Source organism: Drosophila virilis, chromosome 3 (genome assembly GCF_030788295.1).
Source record: "Drosophila virilis strain 15010-1051.87 chromosome 3, Dvir_AGI_RSII-ME, whole genome shotgun sequence".
Classification (NCBI taxonomy): domain Eukaryota; kingdom Metazoa; phylum Arthropoda; class Insecta; order Diptera; family Drosophilidae; genus Drosophila; species Drosophila virilis.
In genome coordinates, this window is record NC_091545.1 from 13260664 (window position 1) to 13278906 (window position 18243).

General features: G+C 41.4%; 5 protein-coding genes across 7 annotated transcripts; 1 reads left to right on the forward strand and 4 right to left on the reverse strand.

Annotated features, from left to right (window-relative positions):
• Positions 1-1709: 1709 nt before the first annotated feature.
• On the reverse strand, positions 1710-12611 carry JIL-1 (JIL-1 kinase). 2 transcript variants are annotated; one of them, XM_002047329.4, is made up of 8 exons: positions 11824-12611; positions 10383-11431; positions 7559-7627; positions 7356-7489; positions 5805-5889; positions 4929-5740; positions 4417-4871; positions 1710-4355 (listed from the first exon to the last, which is right to left on the reverse strand). In XM_002047329.4, the coding sequence occupies exons 2-8, from the start codon at positions 11296-11298 to the stop codon at positions 3020-3022; spliced, it is 3807 nt and encodes a 1268-aa protein (XP_002047365.1). In that variant the 5' UTR covers positions 11299-11431; positions 11824-12611; the 3' UTR covers positions 1710-3019. The 2 variants fall into 2 exon arrangements, with proteins under 2 accessions (XP_002047365.1, XP_015030678.1); XM_015175192.3 differs by having other exon boundaries at positions 10383-11545.
• Positions 12612-13033: 422 nt separating this feature from the next.
• Positions 13034-14025, reverse strand: Iyd (Iodotyrosine deiodinase). Its single transcript, XM_070208591.1, has one exon. The coding sequence runs from the start codon at positions 14023-14025 to the stop codon at positions 13093-13095; it is 933 nt and encodes a 310-aa protein (XP_070064692.1). The 3' UTR covers positions 13034-13092.
• A 72-nt stretch (positions 14026-14097) lies between these two features.
• LOC6623813 (basic-leucine zipper transcription factor A) lies at positions 14098-16297 on the reverse strand. 2 transcript variants are annotated; one of them, XM_070208590.1, is made up of 2 exons: positions 15812-15953; positions 14098-15752 (listed from the first exon to the last, which is right to left on the reverse strand). In XM_070208590.1, the coding sequence occupies exon 2, from the start codon at positions 15748-15750 to the stop codon at positions 14098-14100; it is 1653 nt and encodes a 550-aa protein (XP_070064691.1). In that variant the 5' UTR covers positions 15751-15752; positions 15812-15953. The 2 variants fall into 2 exon arrangements, with proteins under 2 accessions (XP_070064691.1, XP_032291040.2); XM_032435149.2 differs by having other exon boundaries at positions 14098-16297.
• Positions 16298-17114: 817 nt separating this feature from the next.
• On the reverse strand, positions 17115-17756 carry Irbp18 (Inverted repeat binding protein 18 kDa). The gene is made up of 2 exons (XM_002047332.4): positions 17621-17756; positions 17115-17521 (listed from the first exon to the last, which is right to left on the reverse strand). The coding sequence occupies exons 1-2, from the start codon at positions 17729-17731 to the stop codon at positions 17279-17281; spliced, it is 354 nt and encodes a 117-aa protein (XP_002047368.1). The 5' UTR covers positions 17732-17756; the 3' UTR covers positions 17115-17278.
• On the forward strand, positions 17161-17953 carry LOC116650707 (uncharacterized). Its single transcript, XM_032435148.2, has 2 exons — positions 17161-17209; positions 17713-17953. Exons 1-2 carry the CDS (start codon positions 17161-17163, stop codon positions 17760-17762), a joined length of 99 nt encoding a protein of 32 aa, XP_032291039.1. The 3' UTR covers positions 17763-17953.
• Positions 17954-18243: the final 290 nt, after the last annotated feature.

The following is an 18243-nucleotide window of genomic DNA, read 5'->3' on the forward strand; positions in this document are numbered from 1 at the left end:
TTAAGTTTTGATGTCCTTCGAACTAGTTAGCAATGAGGCTTTGGGTTCTTGTCAGCTGTCTTAGGTATACCAAACGCAGGTCATTTCGATAACCAAGAAAGGAAATTAGCTCTTTTGACGGGTGTATAGCACACCTACATACGTACATACATACGAACACCTATGTATGTATGTGCGTATGTATGGATGTATGTATGTATGTATGTATGTATGGATGTATGTATGTATGGATGTATGTATGTATGTATGTATGTGTGTATGTATGTATGTGTGTATGTATGTATGTGTGTATGTATGTGTGTATGTATGTGTATGTATGTATGTGTGTATGTATGTATGTATGTATGTATGTATGTATGTATATATGTATGTATATATGTATGTATGCATGTATGTGTGTATGTATGTATGTATGTATATGTGTATGTATGTATGTACATATGTATGTATGTATCTATGTATATATGTACCTATGTATCTATGTACCTATGTATGTATGTATGTATGGACATACGTATGTATCTATGAATGGACATACGTATGTATGTACATATGTATGTACGCAAAACACAATAAAAAAAAAACACATTAAAAAAAAAGCACAATAAAAAAAACACAACAACAACAAAAAGCACTACACTACTGGCTAAGTATGAAAAACTGCTGAGCCTACTTGAATTCTTGAGAATCGAGGAGGAGAGCACTTGGCAGAAATTTGATTTATTTACATGTGCTGTACAGCGACAAGTAAGTTTGGCTTGCGTTTGTGTATTAGAAAACAAACATGCATGCTGTATATATATATATATACATAAAGGCATACATATATACATAAATGCATACACACATGCACACACATATAGCACTTACATCGCTTCGTGCGAAATACTTGACTGACAATAAAATCAAAGGATTTTTAAGAAATAGGAAACTGGCGTATATAGTTATAAATTATAAAGATTCTACTGATTAATTAAAAGTTATGTGTTTGCAAACATTGAAATTCATAGATAATTCTAATTTGAGACTTGTTGACTTTCTGAAATCGCTTAAAATTGATATTTGAAATGTTTTATTTGAACTTTATATACAAACTTTGGTGACTTATACGCTAGCAAGTTAATATGTGGTTTTTATATTCTCATTTTTACAGCTAAAACCAACGCCTCGAACTTTTCGCAACTCGTAATTCTCATAATTATAATATGCTATTCTTATAGATGAACCGTATCGTATGCTAAAATAAGATATTCTATGCGATTTGATTGTTGATCTTAACTTGTAACTAATTGTTGACGTCCCTTCATTTGTTGCTTAAACTTGGGTGTTGTGGTACATATATATATATATGTATATATATTCTATTGGAACCTTATAGACTATTGCTACGTTTGTAAAAATTCTCTTGCATAACTCGTTAACAACGCTTGGCTCGTATTTGTTAGCCAGCGCATTCTGTATTTTGGCTTCCTCTAAGCGATAATTCATGTTTTCTTTTCTTTTCCTTTTTTGTTGGAGATTTTGTTTAACATTTTCATATTTTGTTGTTTGTTTTCTAAGGCAACTTGTTAAAAGGCAACTTTAATATATTATTAAATGTTAATCGCTTTACACTAAACAATTTCGGGATCATGAGCTCTTGTTCTTCGCCTTTCCACAATTTCAATTATCAATTAATTTCAATTTAAAAAAATATGTAGATATGTGTGTTTTTGTTGTTGTCAGAGTTTAAAAACAAACCAAATATAAATTGGTGTCCTTTTTTTTTTTTTTTTTGATATTTGCATTTACATTTATTTCATTTTAATTCATACAGATGATAAACGCTCTTAAGTTTTGTGTGTTGGGGAGATTTGGGGAAATTTCAATTTCATTTCTTTTAGCTAACAAAACAAAATGCATAAAACAAATCAAAGAAAACATAAGTTAACAATATATTGTAGGTAAAGTTAAATTAAAAGAATGCTATATAATAATTATATAGCAATGCTTGAAGAGTCAATCATAAATAGGAGATTTGACATAATTAAATAATATATCGCTCACATCGAGCAGATGTATCGATGGAAATATGAAAAAGTAAATTTCATAAACAATTCACTTTCAATGTTCTATGTTATACTTATTGTTGTTGCTGCGGTTGGCATGCCTGTTTAACAATTATTTCTAAACTTAACATAGAGCACAACTTAAAGCGTATTATTATTTGTAATATTTAATATTATATATGTATGCATATGTATGTATATAAGACTATTAATATGTGTACGCGTTTAGATCTCCTTTCGTTAAATAGCTTAATTAACTATCTTTGCACTTAACTAATTTTCAAAATTGTATGCCTTTTTCTTTTGTAATATACGTTATTTTCCAAACAAAATTTACAATAACCAAATTTACATTTGCCACCATTTTTCTTCAAGAGTTTACAAAAATTGTTTTCTTTTTTTTTTGTTTTGTTTGTTTTTTGCTTATGACTTTGTACATTACGCTATAAAAAACAATTAACTAATCCAACAACAACGAAACTTGTTTTGTTGTGTACAGGTGTGTGTGTGTGTGTGTGCGGAGTTAAATATTCCAATAATTAATCGAAGTCAAATTCAACTTATACTTAAACTTTACACAATAACAACTTCTAAATCTCTATTGACAGGATCTTTGGTGCTGCTCAATGATCCGTTAGGCCCACATTAAACATCATCTTCACATCTATGCATGTATATATATGTATGTGTGTGTGTGTGTGTGTGTTTGCGTGTGTCCATATGGGTGTATAGGTTTATTAAATTGTTACCATCTGATTGCGCCGTCGTAATCGTCTTCCGTCCAGCGTTTTCCTTGTCCAAGTCAGAGTCAATTCGCTCATCTGCCGTCAGCTGCGCTGCTGCAGCCGTTGCATTTGCCGCTCCGTCCACCTTCCATTGGCCGCTACGAGCACCGCCTGCAGCAGCCGCTGCTCCTCCTCGTCGATGACAGTTGTTACTTCCACCGGCTCGGCCTTCTGTTCCAGTGAGTGTCATTCAAACACATAGCGCTGGCGCAGCGCACGCGCTCGCTCTGGCTGCACACGTGTGGGTGGTCGTGGCACTTTGGGTTGTTTCTTGGCCTTGCGCTGCGCCGGTGGACGTGGTCGCGGGAATATCAATGGCTTCTCGTAGGCCTCGTCCAGACGCTCCGCTTTGATTGTGACACCGCAGTAGACGCGTCGCTCCTTCTTGAAACGATGCTTGAGCACCTGTTGGACACCATTGAGCAGCAGACAGAAGTGACGCCAGCTGGCGCGCGATTTGCGCCATGTGCCCTTCGCCTTGCCAAAGCCACAAAGATCGTTCAGAGGACGCGGCGAGCGTCGGCTGTTCGTGGGCGATGCAATTGGCTTGGCCACAGGCAACACATCCACCAGTGGTGGCAGCTGCTGTATCAACCGATACAGTCCAGCCTTTGAATCCTCCTGCTCCGGCGGCGTTTCCGCTGTTTCTCGTAGTTCGGTACGGCGTTGTTGCCGAGTGCGTGGTCGTTTATTTGCTTCAGCCGGCGAGACAATTGGAGGTAAAGCACGCGACGGTCGTGCAGCTGGTGGCAGCATAAGGGCTGCGGGCTCTGGATTGTTAGTAACATTGCACTCGTGTGGATGTGGGAGCGGCAGCTCAGTGTAATACTCAGAGGGCAGTCGCAGTGGCGGCGCAAGTTCGTCAAAGCCATGGAAATCGGTGAGCGCCTCAAAGTCCGGATCAAAGATGCCCTGCATAACATCCTCGTTGGTCGTCGGATCCGTTGACAGCTCTTCAGTCGACTCGCCGACAGGCAAATCAACACCAATGCGCATCTCTGCGGCCGACCTTTGTTCCATAATGAGAAGCAACTGTTTTTGGTGTTCCTGCTTGATGGACAATTCAACTGGCTGCTCCATGGTGTCTTCACTCAAGTCGACCACAACCTGTTCGGGCGGTGGTATTATGTCTACATCGGGATCGTTATTCTGTTGCAACCAATCGCTGTCCAATATATCGCTTAACTTGGGCCGTTTTGCTGGATCCTTCTGCAGACACCAGCTGATCAATTGTTTGAGCTGCGTGCTTGCATTTAACCAGCGCTTGGAACGCTGATTGAATGACTCCTTCTCGATGCGTTTACGCAGCTTATGATGCACCTCGGGGCCATGACCACAGTCGCCCAGGTAGAGGCGATAGGGCGCATGACCCACAAACATTGTATAGAGCGTCGCGCCAAGACCATAAACATCCACAGCTGGCGAATATGTTACTACATTGGGATCCTTCAGAAGCTCCGGCGGCGCATAGTCTACAGTGTAGCGCGGCTTGTCCCGCCAGCTCTGGAAGCGACTATTGTAGCTGCAATGAATTGTTGGTAAGTTAATGCTTTGAAGGCGATTAGCAAGCGTTTGGTTCTTACCAGGCATTGCCAAAGTCCACCAACTTAACATCCATGCTGTCACGGCTCACGAACACTATGTTCTCCGGCTTGATATCCCCGTGTATAAAATGCTTGGAGTGCACATGCTGCACAGCCTGTACGAGCTGCAGAAAGATGTCGCGGCAGCTGTTCTCGTCGAGTGTTGCGCTCTGTAGATAAGTGGCCAGCTCCTCGCCACAGAGATATTCTTGGATTATCCACACCTCACACTTGTCACGGAACGTGCCATGATAGTTCACGATGCTACGGTGACAGTGCGTGTCCAAGGCGCATGATGTAAGTGCATCAACTTCGGAGGCCCGAAACTTGGACAGCGGTATGACCTTTGCCATAAACACAATATCCGAAGCGTCCACCACAAAATAGCAGGTGCCATAGGCGCCCTTCACAGTCCGCGTGCCCAACTCTAGATCATCTGGTCGTGAGGGTATATTCTGCAAAGCGATTTGATTAGTTTAAATTTTCCAAATGAGAAATTTATAACAACCCACATGCAAATCCGGATTGCAGTACTCAATCTGGCAGCGATTGTCGCGACGCATTTGCTCCAAATGCTCGGGCGCCACATATGTATAGCCGCGAAACAATCGTATGCGTGCGGGCGGTGCATCACATTCGGGATCCTCGGGCAACTGATCCGTAAACTCGTTGCTAAAGTTCTGCACATCATCCTCGGCATTGAGTGTTGGCTTGTAAGGTGCTTTGCGGCGTTTGGCGCGCAGCTCCTGCCAGTTAATGCCATGGAAGAACGGATGGTCTTTGATCTCGCTGGCATCCCGATGATTGCCGCCAAGTCGACGCTTCGGATTCTTCTCCAACATCTTGAGCACAAAATCACGGGCATTTGCACTAAACGACGATGGTATCAAGGGCTGTTCCTTTTGTATGCGACGTGAAATCTCCGATTGCTGACTCTGACCATCCGAGGTAGCAAATGGTGAGGCGCCCGTCAGTAGCTCAAAAGTGAGAACACCAACCGACCACCAATCAACGGCACTGTCATGACCCGGCGGCCCAGTTCGTATTATTTCCGGAGCCATATATTCCAATGTACCGCAGAAGCTGTGTGCACGATATTCATTCTCGGCGGTGAGTATTTTGGACAGGCCAAAATCGGATAGCACAATATGACCATCGCCATCCAATAAAATATTCTCCAATTTTATGTCACGGTATATAATGCCCAGCTGATGCAGCTGCTCCAGCGCCAGCACCACCTCGGCAATGTAAACCCGTACACGCGATTCCTCAAAATGCTCCGCATGATAGAGATGTGTGAAAAGTTCCCCGCCATTGGCAAAGTCTGCAAAAGCAAAGAACGCCAAGTCAATAGGCCATGTTGCAATGTTGGAGCATTTAAATCTTACCCAGCACTAGATAGAGCTTCGACGATGACTGAAATGCATAGTGTAGGCCAACCAGAAACGGACTGCGCTGCACCGCTTCCAGAACCTAAAGTATTAAAAGAGCATTGCATTAGTTTTTTCATTTTGCTAGTATGTTTGTATTTAAACTGATAACATTTCTACTGAATATATTATAGGCAAAAAGTAACGGTCGCACTGCCGCTTATCGAATATTTTGCCGATGACTTTTGCCACATTGCTCTAAAGCTTTTTTTTTTTGCCTTATCTTTACGCTTACTATTTAATATGCTTTGTTTATAAATTGCGTTCGGCGCTCGTTAGTTGTGCGCGTTTTGTTGTTGCCATATACGTTTGAGGAGCTAACTGTACACAACAGCTGTTTGGGAATTTCCCCCAACACAAATATCCCAAACATACCACAATTGCCCTACGGCTCTTAAATATATATGCATATGCATATGTAGTAGGTGTTTTGGTGGCGGCGTAAAAGTGAAAAGATATTTGTGGTACAATTTAATTTCATATTGAGATTACTTCATCTTTCTCTTTTTGCGTTCATAGAGAATTGTCAAGCATCTCTTGTTGCATACACAACTTTCACATTTCACGTTTTTATTCCTTTCCTTTTTTGGCTAAAACAACAATACAATACAGCAATACATAACGCAGGGCGAACAGCGATGCCAGCGTAAGCACGAAATTTATATATATTACAGCCGGTACATAGGCCTCCACTTCCTCGGCCCTGCCCTATTTACCCCACCCCTCCTCCCTGCCACTAACACACTTATGTATACTGCTTAACTATGTCAATATCTAGGTTAGTAGCACAAGCGTCATATTCGTCGTTGTTGTTTATGTACCTTGAAAAATGTAAGATGCGTGTGTGTGTGTGTGTGTGTGTGTGTGTGCGTCGCGTTTGTATGTAAAAAGACAACAAGTTAACGCAGTGTACACTTTTTAAATTGTTCGCCGAAAATTGCCCTTGTTGCCCAGTTTGTACTCTCTCTCCTGTTCTCGCTTACCACCTACACCTGTTTGCAGTTATTTAACCAAGTTTTGCATTCGGTTTTCTATTTTCAATGCCGCTAACCGGTTGTGGATAGCACACACACAAATTGAATACATGCACACATACACACATGTAGTAGATCAGCCAGCTCTCTTTTGGCTCTCTCTCTCTCTCTACTTGTGTCCACCACTATCTTTGGTAATCCGTTAGCTTTTTGCCGGTGCAACAAGTTAAGTGAGCGGTGAGCGTACGAGTGTGTGTGTACGTGTGTACGTGTGACACGAGCACGCTTTGATTCTTACAAAGTTTTTGGCTACCGCCTCTTTTTTGCTTTCCTTTAGCTTTTTTATCTTTCTGTGTACGTGCAGCAACTAAAGGTTTTGTTTCAATTATCTGCGCTTTTTGATCATGTTAAATGGCAAGGGAAAGATGCAATGGCAAACAAAAAAAAAAAAACTTTGATTTGGGCTTTCTTATGTTTTTTTTTTTTTATTCTTAATTTGCTTTGAGCATTTCTCTTTACTGTACATTTTACTTACCACACGCTCAGTTTTTGTATGCTCAGCCGTTTTACGCTTTTGCACTACTGTAATCTTATTGAGAACCTTCATGGCATACAATCTGCCTGCATCGTGTCTGGTCAGTTTACGCACCAAGAAAACACGTCCATAAGCTACAGGGAAAATAGAAATAATTGTTTATATAAACTTGATATAAGTTTGATCAGTTATTTAATGCTTACCTCCCGTGCCAAGCACGCGAATGATTTTAAAGTCGTTTAAACTCACGCGCTCATCGCTATAAAGTTTGACTGCGAACGAAAAATTGAAATGCAGATTGATTAGCACAAGAAATGAGAGCACTTACAACTAAGAATAAAGCTCGAAAGACAAAACAGAAAAAGACGACAACAGCTAAACACATTGAAAAACGATAATGGCCACACATACCGATGCATGTACATATACACACACACACACACCGACTGTGTAGACTACACAATTGTTTACTATGTAGCATGTGATTAGCATTATCGCAATTCGGTATGCAGCTGAGCAGCACGTGCGACACTTGATACAAGCAGCTAAACTATAAAAGTGTATGCATTGCAATGTATACAGAGCGAACTATCACTTGTGTTCGCTGTGCTATCAACATTCATATATAACACACATACACATATGGGCATATTAAAGTACTTGTATTAACATGTCATAAGGACAACAACAAAGAGCGTCGGGCGACATTGCAGCAGGTGGCTGACCCACTGAGAACGTCAAACGTCTGTGCAAGAGCAGAAGAAGGCGCAGCAGCCAATCAGAGGCAACCTGCCAGCCAACTCTCTCCCTACTTAACGGTTCATTGGCCCTGTCTCGCATTTTGGCAATTTACAGTTACAGTGACGCGTTCAGACGACATTTGTGCATTGGGCATGGAAAATGACAACAACAACAACAAAAAATATTCAAATTGTGTGCAAACAAACCTGCGCGCATATTTAATCAAATTTCCCAAGTGACTAACATGTTTGCCGTCTCTCACTCTCCCCCTTCCACTCCCACACACAGTGCTAACATTTGCCAAATGAACTCCGCAGTTGACAAACAGCCTGCGGTAGACAGAAGAGAGCGCACCAGCAAAAGATAGATAGAGAGCGAGTTGAATGCCATTGCTGGACATTTGTCCTTGAACCTGCGGCCTTTTTATTTCGTGCCAGTTTCATAGGATTAGTCATTTCTTCGAAAATATTGGAATACTTATACAAGAGAAAAGTAAGGTAAACAAAATCAACAGCTCTTCGTGTGCATTCAACCCCCTTTTCTACTGGCTTCAATCGAAATTTCAACTTGTTGTGAAATATGCTCAGCACATTGACACAAACCAGAGGTTAATGAAATTACCTTGCTAATTTTTGTTATTTCAATAAACCAGTTACTTATATTATTTATATATTTTTTAATAAACCCAAGTTGCTAACACGTCCCGAAAATGTATGTACTCCCACTTGTTTTTTGTGAAGGGTCCAATGAACTTAGTAGTGACAGCATTTTCGCCTCTCTTGGGTGGCCGAGCACATTAAAAACAAACAAACAACACTTCAACAAAAATATGTTTTTGAATGGCTAGCAAAATTATTGATCCAACACAACGCAGTAGAGAAACACTATAACATGAATATTTCTGTTAGCAATTCTCTGGATATCATAACAGCCTCGTGTACTGTTTACAGTATCTCTTCGAATTTTCCGGAATTGTGTTACAAACAACAATCACAGTAAAAAAATGCAATGGAGCCAGAAACCTACTGAAAACATGTTTCTCTTAAAATTGTCGAAATGACCATAAAAAATGGCATATTAAACAATGTTCAAGCTTTTCATCTATAAATTAAATAATTTAATAAGTTTTTTATTAATACACTTTATTTTTAAACCGCAAAACATTCAAAAATCACTTTTTGGCCTTGTTGAGAGATATATTTACATACAAACGTGCATATTCGTACATATGTACATATATAGAAACATATGCATGTATTTTCCTAGCAGGCTTTTAAACTGTTTAACCTCAATGCGATTTCAGTTGTTTTTTTTTTTTTTTTTTGTCGACTAGCCAAAGTTTAATGAACGCGAAAAATGTGAAAATAAGTATTCCAAAAATATGTTAAACAGCTACAAGTCGTAAAAACGATTTAAGTATCTTGGATTTTAAATAACATGCTTCAAATTCAATCCGAAGAAGTTATGTTATTAACATGCTTATCTGACAGATCCATGTAAATGAGCTATTGACGCTGTTAAAAAAGTTCGTATGTTAGATGCTTTTTAAATCGGGTGCGGTGCTGTACACAACATAAAGCGCACAGCTGTCTTCGTGACATTCATACGCATTCAAGCACACGCACACACTTAAGAGCCGTTATGGAGAGTATATTAGCGCTCTCCAGTGAGAGAGCTAGTTCACGATCTGTTGATTGCTGCACGCACTATAACAAATTGCAGCGTAAAGGGGGAGGTCAACAAGAAATACATATATGCTCTCCGAATTGACGTCAAGTTGTTACACACTGTTAAATGTAAATTACAAATTGACAATAAGACGCAAAGGCTAACACGCTTTAGATAAATATGTGTATGTATATGCATATAGTTGTTGCTGGGACAGTTGCATTGTCAAGTTCAAGTAAATCAATTGCTTATATGTATGTATGGCCATGCTCACACACACACACACACACACACACACACACACACCTATATATGCAAATAGCCAAACAGTCTGAATGTGAAATGTTGTTCGTGGTGTGGTGAGTTCAGGTGAGTTACGATTTGGGGTGAATTGCAGTGGGACAACGCAACAAACACCCAAATAATACCATTCTTACGCTCGCACATGTGTATGTGTTTGCGCAAGTGTGTCAAGGTTGAATGCATGTGCCCCATTTCAAAAGGATTGATAGAAGACGAGGTCGATGCCGCTGCATTGACCAGGCCATATTACCTCCCCAACTCCCCGCAAATCAATTGTAGACTCAAGTGAGTCTAGACTGAAAAGCATTTACTCACCATACGAACGCAGGTCGGTCACGTTCTCCAAATCCCGTTGATGCGCCTCATTTTCTAGATCCAATGGCGTGCTGTTGCTAGTTGGCATTGCATATGTTGTGGGTGGCGTAGCTGCTTTTGCTGCTGCTGCTGCTGCCGCCGCCGCTGCTGCTGCAGCCGCTGCCGCCGCATTGTTGTTGTTTTTGGGTTGCCTGCTGTTGCTAGTGGTGGGCGATTCATCGATTTCCAGGTCGCTATCCTCCTCCGTTTCTTGGTCGTAATATTCGATGCATTCATTCTCGTCGCTCTCCGCATCCGAAATACATACAACATCTGCCGCAGCATTCTGGGGCGGCGGAGAGGCCGGTGAGGCTGGCGAGGGCGGCGTCGGTATTGTGGATATGTTATTACGGTAACTGTATTCCATTCGTGTGCTTGTTGCTGTATTGGTATTTACGTTTTGCTTCTTCTTCTTATTGTTATTGTTGTTGTTGCTGTATTGCCGCCCGTTTGCGTTGCTAACATTATTGTTTTGCTTCTTATTGTTGTTATTATTATTATTATTATTGTTGTTGTTGTTGTGGTTGATAGCTTTCCCGTTGTTAATTTGCCGCTGCCCACTGGAGGTCCCAGAACTGCTGCTTGTCTCCACGACATTTTGCTGATGCTTCAATTTCGGATTTTTGCTGCCGACTCCGTTGGTCAAGTGCTGCAAGGGCTCATCATCACTCTGTCGTCGTCGTTTGGTCGTCTTACTATTACCGTTCGCCGTCATCGTGTGTCCATTGACGAGCTGTGCTGAGCGCATTTCACTATCGGCTAGCGGAGGTGCTGGCGGGGGTTGTTTCCGTCTGCTCTTTGCACCGCTGGTGTTGCTACTTATAATTTCGCACTGGTTGCGCTGTTGTTGTGATTGCTGTTTCTGTAGGCGACTCATTTTAAGTGACAGAATCTCTTCGGCGTATTACGCTTTACGTTGCAAGTTGTAGATGCTAATTGCAATAACTGTTTAGGGCGAGTTACAGCAGCTGATAAACATGTCGCTTAGGAGCCGAACGGGCGAGAGGGAGCTGTAGAGTGCAATCGAAAATTAACACGCGCTCTCTCTCTCTCTCTCTCTCTTGCGAGTCTACCAGTTAGTCAACAATATGGTACAGTTTGGACTAGAGATGAGCGCGTGTCGGCTAAATTTAAAGAACGAACAGAATTATTATTTTTTTTTATCGATATTGTTATATTTGAAAAAAACCCGAGTTCACTAGATTTTAATATTTTATGAAGACCAACTCGGTATTAATTTGTATAATTGTAAAGTAATAAACTCAATTACAATAATTGCATTTGGTCGAAGTGTGTTTTGTTTATACACAGGCACGAATGCATCACGCGCTCATCTCTAGTACAGTTTGGACACAAGCACCGACTAAAAAAACTCTGAAAAAAAAAAACAACTACAACTCACCTCAGAGCAATAAAAGGCGCAAATATGTCGGCAACAACAATTTAGCACAATTATGTTTGAACACGTTTAAAGATGTTGGATGCCAGGCGTTTTATTATTTGCATATATATATAATAAATTGTTGTATATATTTTTGCTTTTTATTTTGTTTTAAACCCTTGGCTTAGATATTATTCAACCATTTGTTAATACGAATTTGTGATAATCACAAATTTCATCAATTGCGTTTTGCGCCTGCTTTTCGTATGCACTATTTTTCTTTCGTTTTTTTTTTTTTTTTGCTATGGGTCTTTCTTATTACGCTCGTACACACACATACAAACACGCAGGCGTTTTTCGGCTACGTTTCACGGTTGTTTTGTTTTGACTTGCAGATTCTACAGTGCAATAGGCCTGATTTATTTAAAATTCCAATTGACGATGAAATCGATTTTGGCGGTATTAAAAAAGATTTAATTTTATTATATGTATGTATCATACGTGTGGATTTTACAAGTTTTTACCGCCGCTTTCTACTTCACATACACACACGCACATAAAACCAACACCAATGCGGCGCGACGCTCTTTGCCATCTGCTTTGCGCTCTCATTCTTTGCCACTTATTTGCTGTTGCATCGACAATAAAGCACACGTTTGTAATAATTTATTAAGTATATTTCAGCCAGCATTGTACGCGAACGGCTGCAACTACAAATGCATTAAAGCAAATTGTAATATTTATTTATTAACTCATTGGGTTCTTTGGTAATTTCGATAATTTCCCGACAGCGCGACCGAACACATTGAAGTTATTTATAAAATGAACTGGTATGCGCTGTTATCGATATGTGACAACGCTTTATATGTATCGATGATACATTTAGTGAACGGGCACGATCGAGTTTTTAATAACTATTACTATAAGATGTAAAGAAAATAATTTTCCGTGCCGCAATTCAAAGTAGCGTTAATATTCTTGTACGGTTTTGGAATAAGTTAGCAAAATTAAAATAATTATAATACTCACACATCGATAGGGCTTGGCCTATCGGTGGCCATTCACAGTAAATGATAAAACAGCTGACATCCCTTACAGAAGCCATGCAATCGATAGGTTTTAGAAGCGGATCGGCCAAGCCACCACAAATTATTAAAATGTGCTCCTGAAGCTTAGTATGCATCTTAGCATTTTGCCTAATGCTTAGTATTAAAAATAGCTATGTAGTATATACTGAAACAGATTCAAATTTGTTTACTGTGTTTTTTGAGATCTTTTGGCATGAACAATTTAATATTTAACCATAATGTCTTGCAGTTCTTTGCGTTTTAAGTCTGGCACCTTGCAATTGTCTTCCGCATAACCAACAGCAAGCAAAATTAACAGTTTCTCATTCGTTGGCCTCTCGAGCAAACGTCTCAAAGCAGGCCCACAATTAAGGGGGGTTGTGACTAGCGAGCAAAGTCCAGCTGCTTGAAGAGCGCACAGTAATATCCCGGCAGCCATGGACGTTGATATTTCATTATAGTAATGCAGCTTCTTGCGTCCATCTGTTGTGGTACCATGCGTTTGCTTAAAGATAAGAATCAGATAGGGCGCATCCGTGAGATATGGCTTGACTGCATTCGTGTGCAAGGGTCGCAGATCCGTCACCCACTGTGCATGCATGCGTGTGCTATAGTTGATCTGCTCCTCGTGCTCCACGATCTCGCGCACAGCCTGCTTCACTGCCAACTGCTCGATCACACAAAACGTCCAGGGTTCGGTGTGTGCGCCGCTGGGCCCCGTGCCGGCGCCGCGTATGCAGTCCTCTATGACGTCTATTGGTGGCTTAATGTTGGCGTTAAAAGCACGTACACTGCGGCGACCATGCATCAGCTCGTAGAAACGCTTGCCGCCACTGGGATTAAGATTAAGGCCAGGTACAAATGGCACATGTGGCTTCTCCTCCAAGACGGGCTGAATGCCAGAATCAGCCAGTGTGAATTCAACTGTGGAAGAGCTACCCGCAACATTCTCTTCTCCCTCCAAATATTCGCAGATCGAAGTCTTTGTCCTTGTAAATCGCTTTCGATAGTTATTGATGTATTTAATGGTCAGCGCGACGAGTAAACCAAGCAGAATGCTGGGCCAATGTCTAAACAGCTTGGAGCTGCTCAACAGTGCTTCCATCTTGGATTGCAGCTGCGGGAAGACTGTCGGGCGATAAGCGACAAGGCACATCTCTTTCTTATCTAACAAAACTTGGTCAGGGCCGGCGAAAAACTGGTTGATAAGCGAGCTAAAGTGACGATTTTACCGCCTACGTGGATTGGCACAATAGGGGCAGCCTTGGGATTTAAGGTGGGCCAGCCGGGATGGTCCGGGTTTTTTTGGATCTGGAGGTGGATCGCATTCATTTGGACCGCACGTGCATTGTGACGGATCACCCCTTTTGTGAATCATTTGACGTTTGTTTACTTCACGGAGGATTTCAATAATGCGCCACTTGGCATCGAAGAAAATGAAGTCGGGAGCGAATTCAAGCTCCGCTCTTATCAAGTCGAGCAGCATGTCCACCTGCTGGTCTCTAGGAGTTTCGGGCGTTGAGCCGCGCGGGTCTTGAGATTTACGTGATTCATGACTTGCCCGAGATACACGAGAGTGGCCATTTGAACTCCCCGCATTTCGAGTGTCGTGCTTATGTTCAACACACGACATTGGGGCATCTTCACTATTGTCCGCTTGTTCTGGCGCTTTAATGACTGCAATACACTTGTAGCGCGGATTTTGAACACAGACTGCTTTACATTCATAGCTTCCTGAACTAGCTAGTTGTTCATAAGCTGGACACTCACAACTTTCCTCTAGCCCAGCTTGCGAAGCACGTTTATTGTTTTCCTCTTGCTGAATCGACTGCCGCTGAGACTCTGTTGTCAAAGCTCGTTTTTGCTGCTCCGCATCAACTGGCCTCGCATCGCTCGGCCGCTGTTGCTGTTGTTCCTGCAACAGGCGCTGCGGCGACTGCTGCTGCCCAGGCTGTTGTTCCTGAGATAAGCGCTGCGGCGCCCTCTGTTGCCCAGGCTGTTGGTCCTGCGACAGGCGCTTAGGCGACTGCTGTTGATCCTGGGATAGGCGCTGCGGTGAACGCTGTTGTCCAGGCGGTTGTTCCTGCGACATGCGCTGCGGCGACCGCTGTTGCTCAGGCTGTTGATCCTGGGATAGGCGCTGCGGCGAACGCTGTTCCCAAGCCTGTTGTTCCTGGGATAAGCGCTGCGGTGACCGCTGTTGCCCAGGCTGTTGTTCCTGCGACATGCGCCGCGGCGACCGCTGTTGCTCAGGCTGTTGATCCTGGGAGAGGCGCTGCGGCGGCTGCTGTAGCCCAGGCGGCTGTTCCTGCGACATGCGCTGCGGCGACCGCTGTTGCCAAGCCTGTTCTGGCGGCTGCTGAGTTCCCTGCTGCTCTAGCATCATTGGCTGCTGTTGCGCTTCCGGTCCTGATTGTTCCTGTACCGGCTGCTCTCCTTTGCGCGAGGGCTTAAAAATCATTGGGTTCGAGCTCATGCTGTCCGATTGCTCTCTGTTTTTCGTTTTCGTTTTAAAGAATTGCATGCCAGACGCAGACGAAGCATTAACAATGTATTTATTTCTAATACAGCTCAAGCCCATCGGATTCCACGCCTTGCTAGAAGAGGTGCGTATTTTGCTGGGCCCACAGCCGGCTGTTTGCCCATCAGGGTCTATCGGCTGTTCAGATGGCAGCGCTTCGTCGGTGTCGTTAAAGTTGATATTTATAAAGGGCACCAGAAACAGAAACTCATTGTAGTATTTAATCGAGGGCGTCAAAATTTCGCCATAACGACGACGCGCATTCTCAATGATGGCGTATTCACGTTCAAAGGACAGGCGCAGCTCCTGCAGGCAAGCTTGGATTTGTGGACCTGTTTGGCTTGGGAACGAGCGTGCCATGTCTGAAAAGTAAATATTTTCAATTTGCTTATTGCCATATTGAGGGTTCTTCGGATTGTACAGATTCTCGTATGTCGAATATAGACTTATCAGCTTGCGTATATCAATGTCGTCGAGAGGTGTTTCTATTTGATCCGTGCGCTTCCTACTTGACTGAACTGTGGATTTGTTTCCAGAGATAAATGGAAAGAACTTTCGGAAGCCGCGAAGATTCTTTGGCTTATGGTTTGGAGCATCATTGGTTTCTTCCACAATGTAATCTTTAGTTGCGTTGTCCTTGAACCCTAATGCTTCCCTATCGGAGCTCATCGTTGGTGAGATATCGCGTGCCTTCAACGTCAGATCGGAACACTTGAAATAGCTGTGATTGCGTCTCTGTTCCGTTCTCAGCAATTTGACGCTTCAGCAGGTAGAATTTGGAGTTGGCGTGTAGATAGGGAACAAAATCATTCAAGGGCAGCAGCATTATTACTGTTTTAAATTTTGTAACATTCTAAAAGAACAAAAAACACAAATTTGAATTGTTTGAAATGATCTTTGACGGCGCACGTACTTAAATTTATCGACATTTACTTCAATGCAGCCCTAATCAATTTTTTGGCTATGACATTTTTCAGCACTGTAAAAGCAAATGACAAAAAACCTAGTTTTACTTTTTACTTACATAAAAAAAAACAGTATTGTAACAAGCCGATAATATTAAGAATGTTTTGCACTATAAATTCAACAACAGTTGTTGCTCATGAATTAAACATTAAGAAATTTGAGTTTTATTGATCACTGTTAGGTGCACTGTTAAGTAACAGCTGTCTGTCGTCCGATTCTGTAAACTGGCCATGGGGCAACAACAAAGCAACAAAAACAAGTTACGTGAAATATAAATGGAATAATAGACAAATAAGTAAATGGCATGGCCAGCCTTGTGATTACAGAAGCACAGAATTCGTTCTAGTCCGACACACAGCGTCAATTAAAGCTGTCATTTAATTGAAACTCAGAGCAGGCTATGCAATTGGCATTGGGAATTTGGCATGTGACGTTTCTCGTACTAAAACTTGCTGTCAAAACCAGCCGGGGTGTTAATTATATGTTAAAGTTTCAGTTTTGATTTCTCCGTTTCGGCAGATTATCAAAAGTATTAACGCATATACGAAATAAATACTCGGCAATTCAGCTAACTAGTGAAGACTAAATATAACGTGTACACTCACACACACACACATATATATATATATACACACACATGAAAAGTGCAATAAATCAATGCCCAGCAGTGTGAGACGGAAGTGAGCAAAACAGAAACAACAACAAAGACCAGAAGACTGAGCAGCCGTAACGGGATATTGGCGCAAGCTACAAAAGAATTTAACATTACATTACGCGTTGGTTTATTACATTTAACAACCAAAAATGGATGAAGTTTTTTCACTGCACATGGAAAAGCTCGATGTCTATGACGGTTAGTAGAGGGGAATTGTTTAAAAATATGTAAATAGTATTAGATATATTAAGAACAATTGCTCGTTAGTCATTTTGGTTTGATGTCCTCGTCGTCTTCGTCGTCCGTGGATTTATTCAATATCTCGTCAATAAGGCGATCCTGTTCTTCATTCTTTTTGCCCTGCACAATCATTTCCCGCAGTGTTTTAATGTGCTGCTTTTCTGAATCAATTTTTGCCCGTAGTTTTAGGTTCTCATTTTTTAAATTGTCGATTCGCAGTTTGCGTTCCTCGGCGGTTTTTTTCGTCTTTTCACGCGTTCGCTGCACTGCCTTTAAAAATAAACATACAGTTAATATTTTTGGAAATGCTATTTTAGGGGGTCGCTCATCTAGGCTAGCAACATTATCGATCATTTTATTTACATTTACCTCGTTATTCTTCTTTCTTTTCAACTTGTACGCGGGATCTTCTGTCTGTGGACTGGTTTCCGTGCTGCCGCTGCTTGTGGACGGTGTTGCAGTCCTTCTCCTGGCTGGCATTCTCTCGGTGATAATATTAATTTGTATTTAGTTTTATGTTGTTTCCTTTTATCAGCTGAAAAATGTAGCCAGCAAACAAACACAAGTCGTTGTGAAATTACAACGCGAATAATGTACCAAAGCGTAATTGTAAAACATATGTGCCCTCTTGGAGCAAGTGTTGTAAAGCGTCAGCAGCCATTGCCCATGAGAACAAATAGAGATGCGGTATTATACAATTAATTTATCGACTTCAGTGAACTATAGAAAAATTACAATTTTAACATGATTGTCTACAATAGTTAATTACATTTATTCTTACGTCCCTGAAACATGTATGGTTTTGCTCACAATTTGGTATTATTTTTGCCGATATAAAAACTATGTTAATACAATTTGTTTGTAAAGACTGATTTCTTGTATGTAGTTGAATAAGATAACAAACTTGAACGCAATAAATTTTAAAGCAAACACAAAAACCATAAGTATGTGAAATGTTATGCGTATAAATAAATAAATAAATATTTAAAAAC